General features: G+C 49.6%; 1 protein-coding gene across 2 annotated transcripts; it reads right to left on the bottom strand.

Moving 5' to 3' along the window:
- Window positions 1-1,172: 1,172 nt before the first annotated feature.
- Window positions 1,173-11,532, bottom strand: C12H3orf18 (chromosome 12 C3orf18 homolog). Of its 2 annotated transcripts, none has more exons than XM_059823187.1 (5): window positions 11,498-11,532; window positions 9,158-9,550; window positions 7,728-7,753; window positions 5,936-6,065; window positions 1,173-3,979 (listed from the first exon to the last, which is right to left on the bottom strand). In XM_059823187.1, the coding sequence occupies exons 2-5, from the start codon at window positions 9,389-9,391 to the stop codon at window positions 3,899-3,901; spliced, it is 471 nt and encodes a 156-aa protein (XP_059679170.1). In that variant the 5' UTR covers window positions 9,392-9,550; window positions 11,498-11,532; the 3' UTR covers window positions 1,173-3,898. The 2 variants fall into 2 exon arrangements, with proteins under 2 accessions (XP_059679170.1, XP_059679171.1); XM_059823188.1 differs by having other exon boundaries at window positions 1,173-2,899.

The following is an 11,532-nucleotide window of genomic DNA, read 5'->3' as shown; positions in this document are numbered from 1 at the left end:
TACCTCTAAGCAAATGCATTTCAATTGTTTTTAAGCTCAGACAGTTTTGGTCTGACTCAGTCAAAAATAAGAGGTCATTAAAGTCAGATCCAAACACAGGAGATGAAGAAGGTTTGTTTTTTAGCAAAGTTTGGAAGACTCTCATAAATGGTTTTGGTGAAGGCATAAAGAGTGTTGGCAACTTGCAAATTAGCCTTGGAGTTTGTTTTTAATAAAGGTATAAACAGTAGCACCTCAGGCTTCTGCTTTGCCTCCTCCGTGTGCAACAACCTCAGCACATACACACATCACCAGACAAGGTGAGTTTCTCTTTATCTGAATTGGAGTTTTGGGGATTATAAAACAAGATTTGGTCATTCAGGAGCACCCACAAATCTATGTGAAAACAAGGAATAATGACCATGAGGAATCACACATGGAGGAAAACAGACAGGCCCTTAAACCCAAATGTTAGTACTTAATTCCATCCTCTTGTATATTTTATAGTACCTCATAACTGGCTTGATTGGAACACAAGCCAATTCTGCTTCATGGACATCTAGAAATCTCCACAGCTGAGTCTGTTTATGCCCCACGTTGTTCTGTGTGACATACAACTATTCATACAATGAATTCTGTTCCTGTGCATAGCCTCTTCAGTTAATCTGGCAGCTTTCCTAACTAGTCCCAAGTTTGGGGCCTGTGGGCCAGAAGATGAGGCAGAAAGCAAATCTGAAATACACCAACAGTATCACCATGGAGCTACCAATGCTGCTGCCCACCATGTTCACCCCAGCATGGACAGGCTATCGTGGACAGAGCTGCAGGTGAGCCGATGAACCCCTAGTTTGTCCAGGAATTCAGCTGGTTAAAGGATAGTATGGCAAACAGACAAGAATTTGTCTTTCTGCATTCTGGATGCCCAGGATCTGCTGGGCTGGAAGCTCCCGTCTTCCTGACTTCTCCACCACGCCTTCCTGAAGAGGTCTGAGTTTCCATGCTGTGGAACACTAAACCTTGACCCCCTGCAGAGCTTGTCCTTCCAAGTTTTTCACCCTTACTTCAGTCTTTGAATCAGAGTAGGGGAATTGACTGCATACGCATTACCAACAGGTACTGAAGATACACTCCAGTAGTTTTCTGTGGAAAATGCAAATGATGGGGGGGGAAAAGACAACCACACTAGGTTTCATGTAAATAGTTTAATTATATTTCAATGCTTAAAACACAGAAACACTTGAATTAAATTACATCATAATGCTTCTGCTAAATTGTACATACACTTCCAAGAACTGTGAGAGCAGGCGCTATTGAACTAAAAGAATACTCCAGTACAAGCCCAGCAAATACCCGTAATATTCTTTTAGTCTTATTATCTGTACTTCTTTAATCTAAGGGCAGTCATCACAGGACAATGCCTACCATTACAGGAAGAATGGTTAAAGAATTCCTCTGTAGGTGTGTTTGTTATAGAAGATATACCCCAGCATTAACGTGGAACAAGGTGCATGTTTTTGCGCCTGAGCTGGCAGATGCACTGTTCGGCAGGTGCCTGTGCACCACGTGGAGCTGGGTAAAGAGCACAAAGTAGGTTGTTGGTTTGAGGAAACAGCTCAGCTTACACTTGCCTTTTATCAAGTTTAAAACAACAAATGAAGTTCCAATCCTAAGAGTTCTAGGGGAAACGTTGCGATTTAGGACAGCCGTGCACCCCTGCTGCCGCTTGCATCCCTGTCCTGCTGCAGAGCATTGGGAGTGTGACAGGCAGCGTCATGCCAGCTGCTGAAGGGAGAAATCTGATGTCTCTGTGGCTGGCTGCCCTCAGTGAGCACTTGGAGGAGATGGTAAGTGTGCATGTGTGTGGGGGGTGATGTATTTGCTTCTCAGCTGGTCATATAGGCATAACCTCTGGGAAGACCCACAGACAGCATCCAAATGCTAAGGACCTAAGCCATATTATATTGAGCATTTGTACCCACACACCTTCCTTCCAACAGTATCCCTCGAGTGCAAACACCAGCAGCAACCAGCAGCCTGGAAGTGCCTCCTGCCAGATCTCCTCTGTATGGAGGATGGGCTGTTTTCCACAGGTGTTGACACTCCTAGCCCTAATACACTCCCAGAACTCCCTGGTTTTAAAAAGAAAGAGAGATACTGAAAAATTAAAGCAACTTAGCCCTGCAAAACTGCCATAAGGGAAGCTGTGTCAGTGAAGGAGGGAGGGCTGGTAAGGAACTATGCACTGCAGGGATCAGTGGCACATGCCAGGAAAGAGTCTGCATTTAATGAATACAGAAAAAAAAACCAAAATCACAGTGGGGAAGAAAAAAAATAAGATTTGGGACAACAAGAACTAACTGGCAAGTCCAAACTTGCAACAAAGCACATGATACCTGAATTGTCACTCAGTGATACATCTCCTTGCATAAAGCCCACCTCTAGAGCTGCATTCAGATTTTGGCTTGCCCTGATTCCCTTTTGACTGGTGCCATTGATGGAATATGATCTGCCTGACAAACGCATGTATTGCAAAAAAATCAGGTGATGAGCACATGGCCGGGCACTGATGCTTGCATGCAGGTGCTGCTGCTGGCCCCTGTGCTGGCCTGCAACACTTAGGGCTGGTGGCCACCAAAAGGCTCTGCAGAGGACAGCTCCCATGCTGCACTGCAGCGTGCCAAGGTGGCCAGAGACCCCTTCGCACTCGCTCTCCTGCAGCCCTGAAGGACACACAGGCAGAGAGATGCTCAGGGTTACAGGGAAACTCCTGGCTTACCTGTCTAGTCCCACCTTCTGCGTTAGCAGGTAACATGAGCAGAGGCTAACACAAAGCTCGGTGTTTCCTTCAGCAGGAAGAAGAGAAGGCTCTGACTGCAGGTCCTGGCAGGTAAGGAAGTACGAACCAGCTGTTCAGTCACCTCTGGGGGCAGACATGGGGCTGTTGTAATGTTAAGCCAATACATGTTTTTCCTTATTTAAAAGAAAATATTTCAAGGCTTCATTTTTTTTCTGGATAACACTCTGCACTGTAGAAACTTCCCTGAGCCAAAGCAGGAGAGGAATACATGGTATCGGAACCCCAGTTCTACTTGACTCCTCTCTGTGGCCCAAGCACCATTATTCCTAGGTCAGTGGCAGGGAGTCATGTTGCCAGACATGGACACCCCCTGACTCCAGCTCTGTGAATTCCCCTGTCTATACAACAGCCCTAATTTGGGGTATTCAGCTACTTCTTCGGTTAAGATGTAATCAGCCACATGTTCACCATTTCACTTTTTAAAGCTAGCGAATTCCCCATGCTTCAACATCACCCTGGGCGCACATTTATCAGCAGCCCACATGCCACAAGGGGGATAAGCCCATGGTATGTGTTTTCCCTGCCATGCCCCAGATTATCACTCAGCTAGGGGAGTCAGCTCTCCTTGCTCAAAGGGGCTTTGCCACCAGTCACCCCTCCAGGTTCTGCCAAAGCTGTGGTTGCTGTACAGAGAGGCTCATTCATCATTTTCCTTGGGGTCTGGTGGCACAAAGCCAATGGGGCAGCTCTCTGAAACATGCACCTTTCCTCCTTCCCTGACCCAGAGAGCGTGCACGTGTGCTCTGACAAGTTAATCTACAACAAAGCGGGCACTGTTCCTAAGCACACAGCTTGGTAGATGGTATCAGTCAGCACCAGCCCAGAAACTGGAGCTCAGGACCTTTTAGTGGTAACAGACACCCCAAAAAATCACCACTGCCATCACAAAGGGTTTGCTTCCCAAAGTGACGACAGTTCCCAGTGCTTGTGCCCATTTGTAACACAAACCAACAGGGTGACCAGCTGGGCTCAGTGGATTGGCCATGCTTGCGGGAAGTCACTGGTTTGTTGGCTTCATCCTCCCCAGTCTCAGCACGATCCCAGAGCAGGGGCAGGTATTGTTCATGCATTGATGGCATTGGCAACGTCTGTGAACACAAGACGGCTGGGTCTCTGGAGGGCTCCTTGACTTGTCAGCAGAATCTGCATTGAAGCAGTGAAAGATGAGACCCAGCAACTCTGCCTTTGCTCAGGTGTGTGTGCTTGGGCACAGACTGCACAGTATTGTAACTAGATTCTGCCCCTTACTAAGGGGAGGCTGGCTGACTAACATGGCATTAACAAGGCTGTGACAGAAAAATAGAACAGGCCAGAGAACAAGTCAGCATAGCCATGCCAGTTTAAAATCCCCACATCATTGGATTACTGGGTCTCACTATTTATATACACAAGGCAGCACGAAAAGACTCGAAACTCATCAAGAAGGCCTGGAAACATGCCATAGACTGAACTCCGGCTGTTGTTTTAGACTCTCCCTATCTTATTATGTTAAGCTTTTAAACTTGCATACTTTCCAAGCAGAGGTATCCATGCATTAGCAAGCTCTGGAGGGATCTGAGGTATCCTACTGGCCAGTCCCTATATAGGAAAGATCTGCTTTTACTGTGCTAAGTTTAACTCTGGCTTTGTCATTTCCCCCCATTACTATCTGAAGGGAAGTCCTCTATGTGCACTACTAGAGGGATCTGATATTTTCCCAGCATGCCCTACTCCGAGGACAAGATCCTTTGCTTTTATAAAACAGTACTTCTTGCTTTCCCAAACCAGCGTATGGAATATGTGGACTATCTTTCACATTCCAACATACGTATCTCCTTTGTGCTCTTTAGCAGGTTGGGAAGCATGTCTCAAGATAAATATTTTATAATTGCAATTGTATTTATTATCTCCTCTTTCCCTTTCTGCCCACACCAAGCTTGCTACAGATTATCTGAAGGTGTAAAGCGCGTGGAAATTGAGAATTGTTTGGGAGAGCTCCTGCTCCTGGAACTGGAAAAGCAAGGGAAGACACGGGCAACACAGAGCAGCTGGAGAGGAATTCAAGAAAGGAGAGATGTCTACTCTAAGGGGAAGCTGCATCACTGACTAAGAGACATACCTGTTCCAACCATCCCTGCTGGCTCTGTCTTTCAGAAAGGCTTTTTGTGTGGTGGTGGTGACAAAGGAAACAGAAATCACTGTGAAGCTGGCTGCAAATGATGGTGAGAAGCCATTCTTCCCTATTTCTCCTACCCCTTGGTACACTGGGGAAGGAGATGGGTCTTTGACAAGAGGCTATCTGGACCATTAACCAAAAACAACTGGCCAAACTATCAAGCTCTTTCCTAACTCACAAATGCAGTAAGTCAGTGGTCTCTGAGGACCTTATAATTTCTCAGCATGCTGCGTGCCTTTGAACACTCAGAAGTGGTCGATGCAAAGCCTTCTTCCCCTCACCCCAAATTCAAATACAGAACTCTCCTCCCTTTTCTCCTTCTGAGCCGTGCTGGCTCTGTGCCCAGCAAGGTTGGCCTGGAGGTGCTGACAAGACCAGATGTGCCATGTCACAACAACGTGCAGGCTTTCTGCCTGCATTCTTCAGGGCTTGCAGCACAATTAACTGTTACAATTACAGGCTTTCCCTTAGCAAGGCCTTGTTCCACACTTGCATCCTTAGGCAAAACAGGGATACCTTAAAACTGGGTGGAAATTATTTGCTTTTCAGGGCCAGGGCAAAGGAGCTTCAGTGCTTTGTGGGCACTGAAACCCCATCTCCCAGAAAACAGCATTCATCCTACTGCTCCCTTGTGGTGCCCTGGGTGGTAAACTGTAGTAAACTCACCCTTAATTAGTGAAGTTGCCCTTTTCTCTCTCCTAGTTCAGTAGAGCCAACACTTTGCCTCCCCAGGCTCTTCGTCCTAGTTGCCTGACTCTTCAGTCCATCCTAAGCACTCCAAAATGCCCCGCTGTCTCCAGGGCTGGCAGAGATGGGGGAAGTCCTCCTGAGGTCTTACATGGTTTCCTTACCCTACAACCTTACAAATGCTCTTTGACTCTGTAACAGAAGCAGTGCAGGTACCAGTGGTTGTAGTAATAGACTTGCTGGCCCCTGCTGCCTACCTTGCTCTGCGATGCCTGGGAAGATGCTGCATCTCGCCCGTGTTCCAGCAGCTCCTGCTCCAGTTCATCCTGTTCCTCAGTGGGATCAAAGTTGTACATGGGCATGAGCTGGTGCCGTAGCTTTTCCAACCTGCCCATGGGAGGGAAGGGAAAGGGTTGGTTGAGAAGGACAGATGCTCAGGCTGCCTTCCCCACCCCACTGTTGAGGCTTTCTGCAGGCTGTTTCTCCTGCCGTACAGAGATTCTGTTCTTGTTGCTCTTGTGGGATAAGGGTCATGTCCTGTCCTGCAGGGATGAGGATAAGAACCTACTACACACAGCTGGCAGGAGTGGAAGATACCCAGAGTGCAGTTACAGGGATTAATTGCCATCACTAATTTATGTTGGCAGGCGTTACGCACAGAGGAATCAGACAGGGATTTAAGTTCCTGCAGACCTTAAAAGATCAAGCTTTATGTGGTGGGACAAAAGAGACGATGGAACATACGGGCTAGGCGTTTTGCGACTTCTCCCCTTGTCCCTCTGCCCACAACAGCCAGTCCTGCCATGTTACACTACGTCTGCCAGCAGAAGTCCACTTTTAGTTCCAGTGGCCTAACAGTAGTACTTTAACTCTGGGGTTGAAGTACGTAAAAATAAATAGACAATAATAAACAATAAATAGAAAATAGGAAAGAGATAGATTCTCATATGAGGCTGATGCCTGTGGACAGACTGTTCTTACCCCTCTATCATTGTTCTAAGTGACAGAGCTATAAACTATTACCCCAAGGGGTCTCGCTAAATACTGGGCAGCTCAGAGATGGAGGATGGATGGGTGGCATGCTCCTGTGAAAACACTGAGAGCTGCCTTAGGCTGTAGCTGAGTTTTGGGGGGGTAGGGGAGGGAAACACACAAGCAGTTACTGGCAGTGTCACCACAAATATCTATTTTGGCAAGTGTTAGGATGACACATTCCCTCCCTGCTTCTATATGGGTTTGCCAACACAACCATTATCTCCAGCAGCACTATGTTCACAGGCCAAGCATTAGCTGCTCCTGTGGCAGTACCCAGATCTGGGCTTCAGGCTCTGGCCTGGAAATTTTACAGTGGGCAGCATTACTTCTTGAAAGTCCATGGCCAGGCCTGCCACAAGGAGTCAGGCAGGGAGGAGGTACTACATCTAATGGATCTTCACCGGTGTCTCTGCTGTCAGAGACTGAAGAATCGAGATGTGTGTCTCCCTGCATGCTGCTCTCCTCCCTGTTTTCAGCCAGGAGCTTAACAAGGAAATTAAGACACTAAGTCTTGGGCTAGAAAGCTGCATCTCTGCACTATGCTGCTGCCAGTTGTGGTGACTGAAGCTAAAGAGGCCTTCAGCCTTGCAAGGCCAGTGTCATTGGCCTGGGCTGTTGGAAAACATAGGGATCTGGGAATGGCTGAAACATGAGATCCACACCTCTCATGACAGGTTTCCTAGCTTCTTTATACACTCATAACCCTTTCCTCTGTTTTAGTGCATCTCATAGATAAAGAATGAAGAGTTTTCAGGATCCCTGACCTCCTCCTGCTCAACCACGTTTTCCTTTCCAAAGCTGCAGAGGAGTCTTTGAAGCTCTGGTGTTAGAAGGTGGGCCAATACCAGGAGTGCAGTGTCCCTAGCCCTGCCTCACTCACACACAGCTGATTCCCCGCAGGCTTGTTCTCAGAGAGCCAACCTTTACACTCTCCCCATCTCCATGTCTCCTTCCTAGCTCTCTCTGGATTTTAAAGCACTGAGTTCCCTTCAGCCAACAACAGACATTACTTACCTCTTCCTTTTCCTGATATACAGAACCTGAAAGAGAAAGAAAACCATCATTACAACAGTCCCAGTAGGATGGGCAACAGCTGAGAAAAGAAATTTTGGGGCACAGGGCACACAAAAAGGAGGTGTAGCAAGTCTGGTGTCACTGTGCACCAAAGCAGGGGAAAGGGAGAAGTGACAACCGAAAATGAAATTTCATATGCATCAGTGTAAGCTCGGTAGCACATCATGTCTGACACTAAGTGCCTGAGTGGCCTGTTACTAGGTGTGTTAGTAGTAGTAAGAGTATTAGGTGTATTATTATTAGGTGTAGCTCAGTGCATTTCTGGTGGCTGCAGGACGTATGTTGCAATTTAAGAGTGGATGAAGAACTTTCCCTTTGTGGTTTTCACCTGTAGATTTCCTACAGCGTAGAAGTGCTGTTACCCCCTCCCCAGTATAAAGGGAAGAAGCAAAGAGGGCATGCTCAGTGACTTGCCTCATGTCAGCCAGTAAGAGTGGCTGCGCTGGGAAGAAAGTGAGGCTTTTGGCCTCCAGAGCCTTGTTCTGGGAACTACGAACGCTGGATGTTGCTCTTGGGAACTTATGACCGTTTCCAGGATAATGTTTCCAGGTTCTCTTAGGGGCTTTTGGAAAAACTCCTCCTTGGGCCTGCAGTGAAATTTTGCAGTAGTCCCTTTCTGTAGGCTCCTCGGATGGTTGTATTAGTGAAGCTCTTCCTCATATGAGGAATGGGAGCTTGCCGCTACCTTCTGTTCTCTGTTGGCAGGTAAACGATCTGGTTATATATCAAAAGAAGAACTGCAGCACTTGCATTGCCTGTGTCAGGCCCAGAACTATAGTTTCTGAAAGCTTCTGCCTACAGCATTAATGGCAAGGTTAGTTAGGCAGCAAATCCTCAAGGACTTTGCTGATACCCAGCGAGTAGAACCTTGGAAATGCAGTCCAGAATGAGTCTAGCCAAAATGCATTCAGGCCACTTTAATTCAAAAAGGCATGTCCACAGGGATTAACATGGTTTCAACAGTCTGCTTTAAAAGTTAATTTGGATGAACTTTCTTGCAGGGGGGTCTGTGTTGACAAGGTTTAAATCAATGCAGCTGTTCCAGTTAACAAGTCAGAACAGAATCTGCTTTGTGTGCTTTTAGCTGAACTTCCTATTGCTATTAAAAGTAAATACCGGTACTACATATGGCTTCCTCTAGGCCTGCTGAGCATCCCGTTCAGACTAGACTTCAGGGAGACTGCAGAAATATTGGACTACTGGATAAAGGCCTTAAAAAGAAAGGGATCTCAGGAACTATCAGTTCCCAGCAGTTCTGGGTGAGGCCTTAGTAGAATGCAAATAAATTATTCAACCCAAAACAGTCCTAGAGCCTCTTTGCCACCCTCCACCCTCAACAGACAGTGAAATATTTAGCAGGGCTCTCTTACCATAGCTACAGCCAACCCAATCACAGTAATGATCCCAAAAGACAGCAGCATCGTGCTCATGCCGGGTCCATTGCTGGCCACATCTGGGATTTTAGTGCTGTTGAAACTGGTAGTCTCAGGGCTTATGGTAGCTGTTTCTGGCACAGTCACATCCAGAGTTGTCCCTGGGTCTGGCCTGGCTGTTGTGGTGGTGCTGTGATACAAGTCATGCACAGAGGGTGAGCTGTAACTCATCCTGCCAGCTCTTGGTAGCTCCTTTTACCAAGCTGTTGTCCTCACCCATCAGCTACAGAAGTGGAGAGCTGCCCTTCATATCAAGGACCCTCATGTGAGACCTGTCCTGTAGCATCATCGCTGATGGTTTTTCTTCATGGGAACCACACTGGTTTCTGCCTAGGAAAGAATGAGAACAAATGAACAGTGCAGAGCTCTTAGAGACAGGCACAACCTTTTCCAAAGCTTCCCAACTCACTAGTATCATTTTTGAGAGCAGCCTCCTGTGAGAATCTCTCTTTCCTATTTTCTATTTATTGTTTATTATTTTCTATTTAAACTACTGGAACTTGGATGTTGAAGCCAATACCAAGCCTTTGGGTAAGACCCCTTTTGTATGGACCACACACTGTGCTGCTGCGCATTGCTCCTCTGCATAAAGTTAGGCTAGGTTAAGATCAGCCAGCTGAAAATCTGGTCAAGTGGGAATGGGGGTTCTTGTTCGTGCTCTCAGGGTCCTGCCCATGACGAAGGACTCCCAAGCCCAGAGACCTAGCTCTAAAAGTGGTCCTGTATGACAGGTTCCTGACATGGCTTAGACAACCAGTTCCAGGTCCAGATGAGGGTCTTTCTGTTCCCAAGCCCCTTCTGGTCCAGGTTGCAGAGGGCCAGATGGGGAGGCTGAGTGCAAGTATGCCCCAGGGCCCACAGCTTACAACGGTCGAGCTGGGGTGGATGATCTTTCCCACCACCTTCCTTTCCCAGTTGTCTTCCTGGTGCTAGAAGTTTGATCTGCAGGCTGGGCACACTCCAAGTCTCTGATGGCTGCTCTAGGGCCAGGGACAGCTACTACCTATCACTGGCAGGTTTCAGCATAGTCCGTCCACAAATAGAACAGAACAGAAGAGGAACCGGATCCTCAGCTGCTGCGAGCTGGCATTCTTCCATTGCCTGCACCAACAGAGCTTCTCACTCAGCCCGAACTGCTCTGTGCTGGGCTCTGCTGGGTCTGGGAATAAGGAGAACATGTTTGTTTCTCTCCTAAGCCAGCACTTCCAAACTGGTCTCCGACAGGCGCTGCAGTGGTCAGCACCTCTGAGATGCAGAACATCATGTCAGGCACTAGCTTGAGGCTGCTGGCTTTTCTGAGTCTTGGTTTTGATCTCTCTGTGCTGCAGTTTCCTCTCAGGTATGACAGGAAGAGAGGTTTGTGTCACAGGCGTGGCGATGGGTCAGGGGGTCTCTGGACGAAGGCGGGAAATAGTAACTAGCATTTTTTCTGCATTACTTCAGAAAGATGAAGTGCCTCTAGTAATTCAGCAATGCAAGCAGCATCGGGTTGCTGCTGGCTATGGGATGTGGCTTCCCAGCGCCTGAACGTGAACCCCTGCTACAGGGCTGGCCAGGCCCCAGGGCAGCCCCCAGCCCAGCGGGGGAAGCCCCAGCCGCCTGTGCCCACCCTCCCGCTGTCAGAGAGGTGCCACGGTGCCATCCCTCCCTGGCAGAGGCGTGGGGACACTCCCCAGCAATGCCCCCCCCCCCGACTCCGTACCGATAGGACACTGCCATACAAGCAACCGCCCCGACCCCAACCCCTTCCGGGCAGTGCCCCCCCCCGCTGGCGGGGCACCCTGTCCCTGCGGGAAGTCACTCTTTCCCCGTCCCGGGAGAAGTTTCCAGCCGGATAACGGGTTATACGGCCCTTCCCGCTCCGAAACACTACCCAGGCGGCGGCGGATCAGCCCCGGGGCTCGCAGCCGGCTCCCCGCCGCACGGCTGCCTGCGCTCCGCGCCCGCGGCTCCGGCCACCCGCAGCGCTCCGCCGCGCCCGGCCGGGGCTGGGCGGGCCTCGCCGGGGCGGCCGGGGCAGAGACGGGGTCGGGCACAGCGCGGGGCGCCGCCGCCCGCCCTCCGCCGCCGCCGAGAGGCCGCGGCAGCCCCCGCCTGCGCCCTCGGTCCGGCGGGACGGGACGGGACGGGACGGGACGGGGCGGCGCGGCCGGACACCCCCGCGGCCCGGCCCAGCCCGCCGCCGCCGCGCCCCTCCCCGGAGGCAGCCGCGTCTCAGCTCTCAGTGCCGCGCCCCCCCCCGCCGGGGCGGCCGCTGTCCGCCGGGCCGGCACTTACTGAGCGCTGAGGCGTCCGGTCCCCCCGGAGCGCCG

This window comes from Gavia stellata, chromosome 12 (assembly GCF_030936135.1).
Source record: "Gavia stellata isolate bGavSte3 chromosome 12, bGavSte3.hap2, whole genome shotgun sequence".
NCBI lineage: Eukaryota > Metazoa > Chordata > Aves > Gaviiformes > Gaviidae > Gavia > Gavia stellata.
Note: the sequence above shows the minus strand (reverse complement) of the source record. Positions and strands in the feature narration are given on the sequence as shown.